The sequence below is a fragment of the Esox lucius genome, chromosome 13 (genome assembly GCF_011004845.1).
Source record: "Esox lucius isolate fEsoLuc1 chromosome 13, fEsoLuc1.pri, whole genome shotgun sequence".
Classification (NCBI taxonomy): Eukaryota; Metazoa; Chordata; class Actinopteri; order Esociformes; family Esocidae; genus Esox; species Esox lucius.
The window spans coordinates 26,968,946-26,983,478 of record NC_047581.1 but is presented as its reverse complement, the minus strand read 5'-3'; the positions used below and the strand labels follow the sequence as shown (position 1 = coordinate 26,983,478).

Below are 14,533 nucleotides of genomic sequence, written 5' to 3'. Positions count from 1 at the left end.
GTGGTCGGAAGCAATATTGTGTGATGTTCCTTCAGAGAAATGTGCAAGCAGAGAAATTACAAATGTTTTTATTCAAGGAACCAAGAATGATGAAAAAAAATATGAAAGGCACTACGTTTGTAACCCCATTCCTCTTACCGATTTGTAACAACCTCTACAAGCACCACACATGGAAACAATCCTATGCATGGTGTTGGAATACTTGATAAAAGTTCAACTCATTATTTACACCTAATTCTTTGTACAGGTGTGTACACAAACATGATTGTGCAGCGTCACTTTTGGCCTCACGGGGTCCTCAAGTCCAGGCTGATCGGGGTCTGCCACGAATCTGTGACAGGAAGACAGTATAAACATGTCATCAAACCAATCAAGTGCTTTACAAACAACAATATGATAAGAGTGACGCATTAAAAAAAATCAACTGTACATGTAGAACGTGTCCAAATGAACAGGACCCTGGTTCAGTACCTTGTCCTGGTATCCCAACTGGGCCATCCTCTGTGTCTCCAGCCTCAGCTCTTCCTCCTGCAACCTTAGGGCCATCCTCTCCTCCTCCTCGGTCTGCTCCCTTCGCTGCTGTTCCTCCTGTTGCTCCAGTCGCCGTTGCTCCACCTGCAGGTTTATAGAACCATCAGCTCTTCCATCCAACCCGGGCTAATCTCTCCTGGACCGACTACATAAACGTCATGATAGAACCGTTCTCATGAGACCTTAAACAGCCTGGCTTCCAGTGCCTTGGATGAATTCACAGGTGTTCGCCGTATAGCAACTGGAACTGTAAACAGAGGTATCTTTCTGGATCCAAGGAATGCTACCTTTATTTTGTCTGGAATCTTAGGAGAACCTGAGTCCTCGGGAACATGCCTCAGGACTACCCGGCCTGATAACTCCTAGATGCCCCTGTCCGAAGTCCACCTGGATGAACGTTACGTCACTCTTATAATCTGGTAATTGCAGAGCAAGACTGGCCACCAGAGTCTGGTTCCTCTCTACATTTCGTCCTAGGTTTCAACCCTACTAAGGCGCTGACCATACATTACATTTTGTATCAATTGACTTTGCGTCAACTTCCTGTTGCTTGGTCTCTGGGGTTTCAGGCTGGGCATCTACATAAGTACTTAGTGACAACTGCTGATTAAAAAATACAAATAAAATAATCATATGATGGACAAAACCCATGTCAACACCTGACTCAAAACAATATGTAACAGACTGTTCACAAACTGAGTTGGGGAACCCCTATCCTACACGTTTTAAACCTGCACATTAAATTAAATATTTAAACTTTTGCCCAACAACTGTCCTTTTTAATGATTCTTAAACTGCAGCCATAATACATATATCTGGTTTGTATGTCTGTTTTAATGTGTCTCTGTTTTTAATGTTGATGATTTTTACTGTTAAACCGTGATTGCACAATAACCTTCCCAACAAATATATGGATTCACACGCTTGGCATTTGAAAGGCCCTGGCCCACCTGTGCAGTAATATCCTGCATCCGAGCTGTCCTATATCCCTCCTGCTCCTCCCTCTCTTTGCGCCTGGTCTCTCGCTCCAACTCCAGCTCATGGATCAGCTCCTCACGCCTTTGTAGAGACTCCTCCTGAGCCTGACGGTTCTCCTGCATCTTCAGGTCTAGTTGCTGCTGTCTGCCTGTCAGAACCTTCCAGGAAGACAAGCAGGATACACTAAGATTTTCCAGTCCGTTCTGTCGCTAAGACCAAAGCTTGTCTCGTCACATCCCCTGGCGTCAGACCCACTCACCTCCTGCATGAGCCTCTCCCTGGCTCGCCTCTCCTTCTCCCACTCTGCCTCCCGCTTCTCCCAAACGCGCTGGGCCTCCTCCCTGACCGTACATGACATTCAGTTAACCGCAACAGAGACGTAGGTCTCCACCTTCTAGTCAGACCTAGACTGGCAGTGGTGACACCAACCTGTACAGGACATCAAACTCTGCCTCCCTCTCCTTCTCCAGCTGGAGCTGTTCCTCGATGACCTGCTTCATCCAGGCAGCATCTGCCACCGCCCTCTCCCGCCGTTGACTTTCTAGCCGCTGGTCTTCTTGCTCCCCCTCCATTAGGGCTGCCAATATCCTGCGGTCCGCCTCCTGGTGGACAACATGGACATTGCAAGCAATGTTCACGTTGGTGAAAGTGGTATGATCCCATTATGGGGGGGTACCATGCTTGTTTTAAGTGCAGCGCCCCCTAATCCAGCATGACAGATGAAGTAAGCAGATCAATCGGCCAAATAACTTACAATACAAAGCTTGAAAAACCAAGGGACATACCAGCTCCTCCTGCACCTGCTGCGCTCTCCTCTTCAGCTGGGCACGGTACTGACGGGTCAGGAATCTCCTGAGGAAGGAAGCAGATCAATAACAATGTCTTCTGGTCTTGTGGTGGGTGTTTGGTCCTGCCGGTTCACTGTTTTTAACTCAATGTCTTCTGATCTTGTGGTGGGTGTTTGGTCCTGCCGGTTCACTGTTTTTAACTCAATGTCTTCTGATCTTGTGGTGGGTGTTTGGTCCTGCCGGTTCACTGTTTTTAACTCAATGTCTTCTGATCTTGTGGTGGGTGTTTGGTCCTGCCGGTTCACTGTTTTTAACTCAATGTCTTCTGATCTTGTGGTGGGTGTTTGGTCCTGCCGGTTCACTGTTTTTAACTCAATGTCTTCTGATCTTGTGGTGGGTGTTTGGTCCTGCCGGTTCACTGTTTTTAACTCAATGTCTTCTGATCTTGTGGTGGGTGTTTGGTCCTGCCGGTTCACTGTTTTTAACTCAATGTCTTCTGATCTTGTGGTGGGTGTTTGGTCCTGCCGGTTCACTGTTTTTAACTCAATGTCTTCTGATCTTGTGGTGGGTGTTTGGTCCTGCCGGTTCACTGTTTTTAACTCAACGTCTTCTGATCTTGTGGTGGGTGTTTGGTCCTGCCGGTTCACTGTTTTTAACTCAATGTCTTCTGATCTTGTGGTGGGTGTTTGGTCCTGCCGGTTCACCGTTTTTAACGCTTTCAATCAAATTCACTTACCTCATTTCAGACTTCTTGCGGCACTCCTCCACTTTCTTCCGCTCCTCTTCCAACTTCTCCACCTCCCAGCGCTGGGACAGGAGGGCCTCCTGCTCCTTCTTAAGTAAGCTGGCCTTAAAACAGAGACAACATAGGGGCTTAGTCACATTACCAGCGCTTGCAGTCCAATAGACCCAGATCAGGGTTGTCTGGCTCATCTCCACAGACCGGTTTCACTGACTGCACTTTACGGTCAGGCGAGGAATGGCCAGACACCACACAACATAAGCAATTATATTGTTTTATATAATTTAAGTGCAGATATGATATGCATTGCAATTTGATGGTGTTTTTTTTTGTGATTTAATGTTCCATAAATATATTACTAAATGTCTACTGCAAAGCAATGAGAAAGTCATGAGGAAAATGGGTTTTGGACTTATTCAACGTATTCCAGTATGCTTCATTGTACTGCAGGGTTTATGTATCTTTCTTTAAAGGGATGTGGTGTAGAAATACCTGCCCAATAAAGAGGCAGCACCCGTTACTATTATTCCACATGGATTGAGATGATTATGTTCAATGTACCGTGCAGCAGTTGGTATCCCCCAGCCTGATGGTTGGTAACACTACCCCTCTAATTTGCAGAACTACAATCCTCAGAGTTCAACCAACAGCTGCTTACTTACCTCCTTCTCCCGGAGCTTGAGTTCTTCCATCTGTTTGTGGAGCTCCTCAGCTCTCTCCCTGTCCTGTGCTTTCCTTTTTTCCTCGGCTTGCTTGATCCTCTCCAGGGCCTCCAGCCGACTCCTCTCGTATTCGTTCTCAAAGCGCCTCCTCTCCTCCTGGGCTGCCTCCTTGTGCTGCAGGTTTCATCAGTGGCGTTACTACATCTTATTATGTCACTAGGCTTTCTAGGACGAAGAATCAGTGTGGGATAGTCTACACGCAATTTCTCATAGACATTTGAAAAAAAGCTTGGTGGAAATTCACACATTCAGGGATGTTCATATCTCCCGAGTAAGGATTAGTCTGTAACTAGTAATTACAGTGATAAAACTCACAAATGAAAGAATGCTCTTAAAATACAAATTACCATTTGAATTCAAATATTTGACAGAGTTAAGCACACTCATTTCAAACTGTGGGGCGGCTGAAACATTGCATACCTGCTGCTTCTCCAAGGTCTGTGTGTGCCATTGGCTCACGACATGATCTTTATGTAACGTTGACTCGACCTGCAGACAGACAGTACAAACAGGATTTGAGACAGAGACTAAGTAATAGCACTGATTAACCCGAACTTAAAGTCCCCAGGATAATCAGGATCTTAATAATAAATCAATAAAAAGGGAATACTGTGGGTTTGTTAAACTCTGTCCTCAATCTGGAAGTCAAGTTCAAATAACTGAATTTCAATCCCCATTTGTTTCCAGATCATGTATACTTCTTGACAAAGAAGAACTATCAGCTTTCTTCAGATGTGGCAGAAATAACTTAATCACTGGTGTTGTGTGGTATTCATTAGGCACCAAACTGACTAAAACAAAAAAGGGACTACCTGGACTTGTCTATTACCTAACACTTTGATGTTTCTGCTGCAGAAAATAAATCTCTCTATAATGCGGGCTAATAAATGGCAGGCATAGTTGCTTTGGACACCATTACAAGACAGACAATCGGCCACTAACCTTCCGCAACTCTGGGTGGGTTTTTTTCCAGTGCACCTTCAACAGCTCTTCTGCCAGCTGTGCGGTGGGACATTAAAAAGAGAAATTACAAGTCAGTGGTAATGCATCCAGCCAGGCCAGAACATGGGTTTTAAGGAGCACACCAGAGGAGGTTGATGTCTGCATCTATACCTTTTTCCTTCGTTCCTCTCGAGCAGAGCGGAGTGCTTCAGTTTTGTCCAGCAGCTGCCTGGCCAGTGTGCTTCGGTCAGGGACAACACTCCGCAATTCAGCCTCCAGCTGGTCCCGCTCCTCCTGCAGGAGGATCCTGAGACGCTCCCTGCGTTGCTCCAGGCACACCTTCTTCTCTTCCTCCAGTCTCTCTTTGTGGTATGCTGACATACTTAAGGATGGAGGAAAATGTCAATAAGCCATCAACTATGTTGTTGTTCAAAACGTTAAACTATGAGGTCTACTGATGGTGACACCACTGTTGATAAACTGCTAAAGCAAAAGGAACATTTCGAAATCTGTCTTTTTATTTGTCACACGCACTGGATAACATAGCTTCATTCTGATAATGAAATTGTGACATGGCACGCACCATCTACGCAGTAGGCATTTTGTATCCGTTTATAGGATTATCATTAAATAATAACTTAATAAATAACAACACAGCGGGTTCCCCTCAGCGGTCTCAATTTAAATATTGATCAATTAAATAGTGGAAGGGCAACATTGTTGCATTGGGAATTAGGACCACAGTACCTTTGCTGGTATGATCGACGAGAACTCCAGTATGCCTGTTTGCTGCTTACGACGGTCTGTTGTCTGTAGTACTTCGAGTGCAGCTCCCATTGCTGCCGCCAACGTGCCTCCTGTTCCCGCTGCCGCACCATTTGGCTTTCCAGAGTACGAACTCGACTTGGCCAGTGGGCAGAGATGGTTGGTATAGCCATAGATCTAATATTTGAAAAACCCACCCTTCCGTTAACGCGTTAGCGATAAGAAACAAGCCCGCTGTTGTCGTTAAACTGGAAGTCGCAGCATTCAGTTAACTTTAGGACTTTAGAAACAAAGTTGCAAGAGTCTAGTTATATATCAATTAACACTGCAGTTAGGTCACTTTCTAGCGGTCGTCAAATACAGTAACGAACCGCGCTAACACAAGTGGATTCAAAATGCGATGACGCTATTACAAGCCAGCTGAGTAAGTCCTAGTTAGCTACTTTGCTAGCAACCGTTAAAGTAAAAACATCGACATCTGTCATTTGAATTACATTGCTTACCCGTCTACGTTCTCTCTCCTAAATATAATTCGAAAATTATTAGCGAGCTATGTCAACTTGCTGGAGAAAATCCTTGCATTTCTTTCTCTTCCCGTTTCGCATAGTAACCAATTCCTTTCCTAGTTACACTACGGAGCGTCATAAAGTTCAAACAGTGCGACCAGTATGCTGTCGTTTAAATTTGTTGGCAATTCATAATTGGATTCCAACCAACATAACAGCTGCACTACAATCAACTTTTTATGATTTTATAAAGGCCCCTTTGATGTATTTAATCATTAATGCACGAGGCGGAGTGGAATATGGCCAAAATACCGCAGCTAAAAGCTGTGTACTATGCAACATCAGCAAGATCTGAGTGGAGGAACATGCCCCTCATCAATCTTTGCTGGGATCAATCCTGATTAAGAGAGTCCATGTTTTATGTTTCAAATTATCACCCTGTTGGTTACTACCACGATAGCGCCAATTGCTTAAAGTCATGTTACTAATGTCAGAAACACACTCCATGAGGGTGGCAGCTTGATTGGCTTGCCTCCCCAGACCATCACTGACCCACCGCCAAACCGGTCATGCTAGATGATGTTGCAGGGAGCATAACGTTCAGGCGTCTCCACACTCTCATGTCTGTCACCTGCTCAGTGTGAACCTGCTCTCATCTGTGAAGAGAACGGGCGCCAGTGGTAGACCTGCCAATCCTGGTGTTTTCTGGCGAATGCCAGTTGAGCTGGGCTGTGAGCACAGGTCTCACTAGAGGATGTCGGGCCTTCATGCCACCCTCATGGAGTCGGCTTCTGACTGTTTGATCAGAAACATGCACACCAATAGCCTGCTGGAGGTCATTTTGTAGTGTTCCTCCTGTTCCTCCTCGCACAAAAGAGCAGAAACCAGTCCTGCTCCTGGGTTGATGCCCTTCAACGGCCCTGTCCAGCCTTCCTTGTGTAATGGCCCAACTCCTGGTATCTCTTCTATGCTCTTGAGACTGCACTGGGAGACACAGCAAACCTTCTTGCGACGGCACGTATGGATGTGGCCTCCTGGAGGAATGGCCTGCAGGTACTGCCTCATTAGTGACAAGGGCACTAGCCAAACTAGAGAAGAATCAGTCAGGAAGGATAAGGAGAGAGCAATTGTGGCCACCACCTGCAAAACCATACCCTTTTGGGGGGTTGTCTTGCTGTTGCCTCTCCAGTGTTGTCATTTTCATTTGGGCCGAAACAGGTGATGTTGATTCACAATCACTTATGCTTCCCAACTGGACAAATTGATTTCCCTGAAGTGTCATTGACTTGGTGTTAAACTGTGATGATTAAATGTTCCCTCATTTTTCTTGAGCAGTGTGATAAAGATAACAAGATAAAAATAAAGATGACAGCACCAAAACCATAGCCTACATAGACAAGCAAACTAATTTAGTACAATCTGAGCTGTGGTACGGGATTTCTCTTGTGGCTGAAGGAGAGTGTGGGGGCGTTTAAAACTCAGCTCTTAATGAAACCTGTGTTTTGTCAGTATTTGAACACCAAAATCAACACTTTTCCACAATGCAGACACCTTTTACATTTTACTTTGGAAAACACTTAAAGCTTATATATGAGGTTTAATTAGTCGCATAACAAAATGAGTTCACCCTGTCTAAAGTTGTCCTTTTTTGTACAGATTTAGACACATGGAAATATGTATATTTAAGATGAATTCCAACCATATTCATTGATAAAGGTAATCCAATTTAAAGAATCTCACCAGAATCCTTTCACGCAATTATAAGAAATGTTGTTTCTTTATGCAGAAAAAGTCAGTACAACCCTACCTATCACACAACTTAGTTAAAGTGCATTAGTCAACTGTCAGAAAGAGACTGCAGAGACTTAGCCTACATGGGGGGTCAGGAAAGAAGAAGCCTCTGCTCTCAAAAAAGACTATCAAGACATGACCCCGGTTGATAGGCAACACCTGGGTAAAGATCAAAACTACTGGAACAATGTGCTCTGGACAGGTAAGGCAAAGGTGGAGTTGTTTGTCTGCAATGCCAGGCACTTTGGTGAAAACTAAACACTTCATGTTTATTTTAATTGCGTAATTGGTTTCAAAGTTAAATCTGTTTGGTGTCATGGTTAAATTTAGTTACCTGTATCAATAGATTTGGTTGGAATTAAGCTCAAATATCAATGTGTCCAAATGATGTACTGTGGATGTAACCGTACTACACAAACCCATTCCTCCCAAACCCCCACCAGGAGGCTGCCCCAAAGTCGACCCCACCTATCCAAAAAGGATAGGTGCTATTTCTCCCAACAGAATGTTCCGTGGATTTGGAAAAAACCTTTCTGGCAATTGCCCTGTTTGTTTGCACTTCCATAAATGTAACATTAAAGACTTGTTCATAAAATGGAACAAACTTTAAGGGCCAATAGCAATACGTGGTTATGGTACTACTTATATTTTAAATACAATTTCTCTATGAGGACATTGCCCTCTATGTAACTGTACTCCTGCCCTTTTGACATGTTTGGCTCGGGGAAGTGGGTTATGGGGTACTGGGGTACTTCTTCTTTCCTGCCTTGGTCCATATTTTTCTTTTTCACTTTGTGTTAGTTACTCAAGTAAAAACCACCGCTTGGTATACTTGTGGTTAAATGTCTGCACTGCGTTATGTTTGTGTCCCCTATTAAACATTATTCTAAGACATTTTGTGTGATGTCAGAGCTGCAGTCACACCTGGGCAGACCCGACAGACAAGCACGTGCACAGTGCTGGGGGCAGCTGGTAGTAGCGGAGAGGCTCACTCAGTGGAAGTCCTGAGTTTTACAAATCACTTCACTGGTCGCTGATGTTGATAGAGCTTGTTGTCCGTGGGTGTGTATAGGGTTAACAATGGCTCTTCTTATGGAGCACCAATTTAAACAGCTTCCAGCCGACAGACAAGTGGAAACGAGGTCATTCTTGGAATCTGTGTCATACCTTCCGCAATTCTTTGGTGAGTATTGTGGGGACTTTAAAAAGAAATCTTGTTACATTTGCACAATCAACCACCTATGTCACTGTGTTGCAACCATTTATTGCTTGTTACTTTCTATTTTATGCATCAAAGCATAACATAATTAATATAATTTGCTGCAGTCCATCATTGATGAAGAGAGAAAGATGAGACTTCTGCAGTCAACCTTTCAGCACATTACTTGCTTTTCTGTTTATTGAACTATTTTTTAGATTCATGCATGCATTGGTTATCAACATTTGATCAAACTGACCAGGAGTCAGTCATTCCTGTAAAAGGTTAGCTGCACTAATCATAAGTCTGATTTGCCTGTGGTATTGTTTTCCTGGGGGATTTCAGAATGTGAATAGTGATCTGTCAAAACACTTCTGTCAATCCCAAGCAATTAAATGCCACAATGGACAGCCTTTTGGATCGTATGTCTCTTTATCAAGCACTCAACAAACCTTTTGCATGCATAATTTAATTCACTGGCCTCGATTAGAAGTTGTGAAAATTGATTAGCGCAGTGTTGAATTTCCTGTGGCTATTCACTGGCTGTGTGCTGGACTGGGCCATCATTGTGTGGCTTCATTCTGCATTAATATAGGCAACCAAAGGTACTGTATTGAATTGGCCATGTGAGACCCCTAAAAGACTTTGGTGTTGATATTATCAACTTTCCATGTCGTTCTCATTGTTTCAACTGACCTGAACAGTTCTTAGCCAACTTTCCTTTTGAACTCATCAACTCAAGAAACGGGATTCCTCTTTGTCCAGTTATAATTTTTCTATCTGTTTAATAGATTTAGTGCTATGATGATATACTCACAATCACAAATAATTTAAGCATGTATTGGGTTGTAATAGCCTAAAATATATATTTTTGGAACTTCATATACTCTGTTATATGTTCCTATTTCATGTTAATATGATAAAAATGTATATATTTGATATCTGCTTTCATCACACAACTTGGAACTTCCGAATACACTTTTGGAACACTGCAGAAGGCACAAAGCTTCATGTGGAAGCAATTGAGAGAAGGACATTTGGCATGTAGGGGGTAAATATAAAGAGATGGACATGTTTAAATTGAGAAGGGGACATAGGGATTCTCTTTAACTCTAATAGACCACATTAACACCAATTAGACCTCTGCTTTCCGGGGCTGAGGCTCTGACTGTTGGCACTTTACTTCACTTTAAATTGTGAGAAATTACTTTAAAATCATTACATATTGCAGGATATTGGAAGTTTGTATTTGCTGTGCATAGGTAAGCAAGGTTATGACACAGAGCAAGTATGAAATAGATAAAGGTTGATTAGTTCACGTTGTTTGTGTTAATGGGATGTGGCCAGTCAAGGCTATAGCCGGCAGCCCTTTCTCTGGGTGTCCGTCTTCTTCCCCCTCATCTCTCTGTATTCCCCCTTGCTCGTAGGAACATAGCCAATGCTCATGTGTGAATTGTGCAGGATGTCATTTCTCCAGTCAGTACGGGTAGATATGGTGTTTTTGAATCTCTCAACAGACTGCCTTGGCTCTACTGTTTTTGCTCCTGTTAAAGCCGACATTACAGGGAACATCACAGTAAGTAGCCTGTAGCAATGTTTTTAAAGCAGTCAAAATGGCAACTGGTGATCCTAGATCCATAAAGAACCATCAACTATATTACCGTACCATCCCTGTTTAGAAAATCAAGGCAGTTTATGACAGCAACCCTAGCAGGTTCAAGACCCTCCATCAGATCCTGGAGACAGAGAAGGAGATGTATGGAGCAAACTGGCCCAAAGTTGGAGCCACCCTGGCACTAATGTGGCTAAAGAGGTTAGAACAAAATTCTCTTTTCGTAATTTGAGTTAGTAACACTTTAGGATGCTGTAAGAAACCTCTTACAAACCTCTTATAAATGTATGTAAAGGGAGACATTTATTTAATGTTTCAGACATTATAAACCCTAATGACTTTTATGATATGAGGTAAGGCTTTGTTACCCGGGAGTCTGTCTACTTCGGTATTGTGTTTGTCTGCTGTAGCAACTGTCTGATGTGTGCTTTGTATGTCTCCTTATTCTTCGTTGACCAGGGCTCTTCGGTTCATCCAGGTTATGCTCCAGAGTCTGGTGGATGGGGAGAAGGATGTAAATAACCCAAACCTGATCCTGGTAAATTGCACTAAAGCTTACGAGATGGCCCTGAAGAAGTACCATGGTTGGCTAGTGCAGAAGCTCTTTAAGGCAAGTGTCTCATCACTGCATGATTACTTGAGGCTACTGCAGTATTACACCACATTTCTGTCGCTCGTTTATTCTCACATGGTCTGAAACTGTGAAAATCAAGCTGATTTGTAATTGTTTGGTAGTTAGCTGGGCTAGTGGCAAAGTTTTAGTGACGTCGCCGTGCCTGAGCGCTGAACTTCAACGTTTGTTTACGTTAACAACAGGTCAGCGTTTTGAACTGATGCGATTTGAACGCAACCCATTTTAGGCAGCCGTGTTCGCAGCTCCTTACAAGGCCGAGTTCCTGAAGTCGCTGTCCAAGGGTCGGGAGGTCAAGGAGGAGGACTGCCTGAACAAAATCCGACAGTTTCTAGTCAACTTCACTGCCACAGTTGATGCCATCTATGAGATGTACACCAAGATGAATGCTGAGTTTGATAACCCTGCGTGACCACGGCACTCCCCATGCTGTCAGTGCTTTGCCCCCCCTTCCAGTGGGAATTACACGCGGAGCAACACAGTCTCAATGGTGTCCCACGGGTTCTGGGGGATTATATATACATGCAGTATGTATGTGTGCGTGCATGGGTGTGTGTGCATTCGTGAGTGATCCTTTGTTGTTTCACACATTCAGTTCATGCAGTTTTTAAGATATTTTAAGACATCCCTTGAGTGCCTTTACTTAATCACTATGTTTCTCTCTCAACTGTTTCAGGACGTATTTTCAACTTTCTGAAAGTAAATCGCTTTCAATATTGGTCCTGCCTCTGTACAAGGCGATTTTTGTTTGCTTGTTATTAAGGTCATGTTCTTTATGCAGTAAATAAAAAAGGAGCTGGAGTTACCCAATAAGAAAAGGGGTAACTCTAAACAAACAAAAACAATTCTGTTGCAAAATTTTCTTATTGTCATTGTTTGTCCTAATGAACTGGGCCCAGTTTTAAGGGAAAACTATAAATTCCAAATTGTTATTTAGTTTTACTTAGATAAAAAATATTGGTATATTCTTTAAGGGAATGGCTAATATTATGAATTCATCGCCCCTTAGCCTCTTGGGTATTATTCTTTTCTGTATGCTGGCAGGTATTTCTTTGACTTATCATACTTCACCGTGCACCTTATGAAGGCATCTACGGTTTTGATAAAAGGATTGGGAACCCTTAGGACTTACCTGCATACCTGCATAAATGACTCATAAAATAGTTTGATCTGGATAACAACTTCTTTTAAAATGACTTTCAGGTGGGAGTTAGAAGATCACTATGATATGCAAATCCCACAAAGTTTGATAACCAATAAAGCCTGCCACTAAAATATAACCTGGTTAAAAAACAGTTGAGGCTCATCAAGCTAGAAAAGGCGATTAAAGCAAATCCAGTTTCACTTCCATCAGTCTACGGTCAGAATGTGTACAAATTGAAGGCAGAGACACTGCTACCATTCCTAGAAGTAGGAGTCCAGCAAAGACAAGCACAACAAGGGCAGGTTGTATAATGACTAGGAAGGTGACAAAGAACCAGCAAAAGGTAATAGCCAAGGATCTGCAGGAATCAATTGCGCTTTCTAACATCTGTGTCCATATGTACATAATAGGATACAGACTAAACAAGAGTGAGATTCATGGGATGACAACATGGAGAAAGCAACTGCTCTCTAAAAAAAATTTTGTTGCCCATCCCAGGTTTACAGGAACAATATTCTATGCAAATTTCTATGAATAATAAACATTTGTTTTTGAAAATACAACCACACCTATAGTGTGCACTTATTTTATCAATTAATCTTGTTCCTGTGCAGGTTTACTGGAACAATATTCTATAGACAGATGAGACAAAAATGTAGCCTAATGGCAGAAAGGTTTTGAGGAGAACAAATACTGTTAATGACACCCAATTATTAAAATGTCTAAACAAATATTAGTGTTGTAGTTCTAATTGTGAAACTAACTATAAGAAACATCACAAACACATGCAACTTATTGTGAAAAAGAAATACAGATACACCTATAGAGTGCACTTTTTTATCATTGAATCTTGTTCCTGTCCTACTTAATTGACAGTTCACATCTGCAATGCATTTATAGTTGGCTACACTCAGAAGACACACAATAAATAAATAAAGTATATCATTAAATAAATAATTAAATAGATAATTAATTAATAAAAAACACGAACATGTATATTGAATTGAAAAAATAAATATAGAATTGCATTATTAAATTTATGATAAATAATGTATAAATAAATACCTAAATAATTGCATTCAAATATATATTAATACATACAGAGGAGAAACCATCACACAAATCCTTCAATCTCAGATACAGAGGCATATACAAAGCAGGTGACATTTTCTTAAAATCCACTTGGGGGTGCTAATGTGGCAATTATGATTTTTTATTATTACTGGATCTGACTTAGACGACGTGATCATACAATTATTGAAGTGGGAATAAACTTCACTTCAAAAAGTTGTGCACTTGAACACAATACGTTACAGAAGTAGGCTTAAACAAAGCTGAGTTCTCCTTTGGGACTGAAAAGAGTTGTCACTGAACCGGTTAGTCCGGTTTAGTCTCCACCCAAAAAACATTTAAAAAGTGCTTCTCTTGTTTAGGTAGGTAGGCTTATGAGTAAACGGGGGAACAGGACAACGGGTTGCTGTACACGATTGGAAAGAAAAAATATGGGACTAGGTTACACGCAAGGCACCCTTTTTCTTCCAGAGACGTTGCTAGGTAGCTACTGAAGTCGGAACAAACTCTATCCATTTGTTTTATCTTTGAACGTTTTTTGTACGCTTTTCTGTTAAAAACGAACAGCTCACTGGACAGAAGGTCCACTGATTATTGAAAAAACAAGGTAAGCACTTTTTTATTCCATCATTTTCTTTTCTTTAACAATTCAATACATTTTTAAGGGGTCTCCAGCCGTTCAACAGAAAATCCTACTGTCTCCGCATGCATCCACCAAATCAAGGCGACATTGTTAATACCACACCCATGTTTTAGATATTATTTATTTAAAAAGAAAATCTGGCCATTCATTCTGATAGAAGCGCAATAATGGCTCAGATGCCCGATTCAGTTTACCTTTAACCTTCTGTCTTTTAATATGATTAAATCCTTAACTTTGACTCTGAAAATCCAAAATCGTTGTTTTCTCTAATAATATATTAATGATCACTTATACCTTCTTTTTATTCTACATCCAAATCCTATTCAAAAAATATATTTTTAACAGAATTCTGTAGAATTATCGTTTATAGGGCAACACTTAGAGTTGTTTATTAACCCTTTATTAATTAGCAATACTGACAGAGAACTAGTAAAGCAAGTTCTCTTGCGCAAGGGGAAAGTTGCAGGGG

At 41.9% G+C, this 14,533-nt stretch overlaps 2 protein-coding genes across 2 annotated transcripts; one reads left to right on the top strand and one right to left on the bottom strand.

Annotated features, from left to right (window-relative positions):
* Nucleotides 1-52: 52 nt before the first annotated feature.
* On the bottom strand, nucleotides 53-6,121 carry tchp (trichoplein, keratin filament binding). The gene is made up of 13 exons (XM_010876766.5): nucleotides 5,972-6,121; nucleotides 5,451-5,645; nucleotides 4,875-5,085; nucleotides 4,704-4,760; nucleotides 4,182-4,250; nucleotides 3,702-3,875; nucleotides 3,034-3,146; nucleotides 2,295-2,361; nucleotides 1,939-2,111; nucleotides 1,769-1,850; nucleotides 1,482-1,667; nucleotides 472-615; nucleotides 53-331 (listed from the first exon to the last, which is right to left on the bottom strand). The coding sequence occupies exons 2-13, from the start codon at nucleotides 5,639-5,641 to the stop codon at nucleotides 299-301; spliced, it is 1,500 nt and encodes a 499-aa protein (XP_010875068.2). The 5' UTR covers nucleotides 5,642-5,645; nucleotides 5,972-6,121; the 3' UTR covers nucleotides 53-298.
* Nucleotides 6,122-8,758: 2,637 nt separating this feature from the next.
* Nucleotides 8,759-11,665, top strand: gltpa (glycolipid transfer protein a). Its single transcript, XM_010876904.3, has 5 exons — nucleotides 8,759-8,948; nucleotides 10,481-10,539; nucleotides 10,643-10,776; nucleotides 11,035-11,189; nucleotides 11,440-11,665. Exons 1-5 carry the CDS (start codon nucleotides 8,846-8,848, stop codon nucleotides 11,616-11,618), a joined length of 630 nt encoding a protein of 209 aa, XP_010875206.1. The 5' UTR covers nucleotides 8,759-8,845; the 3' UTR covers nucleotides 11,619-11,665.
* The last annotated feature ends 2,868 nt before the right edge of the window (nucleotides 11,666-14,533 follow it).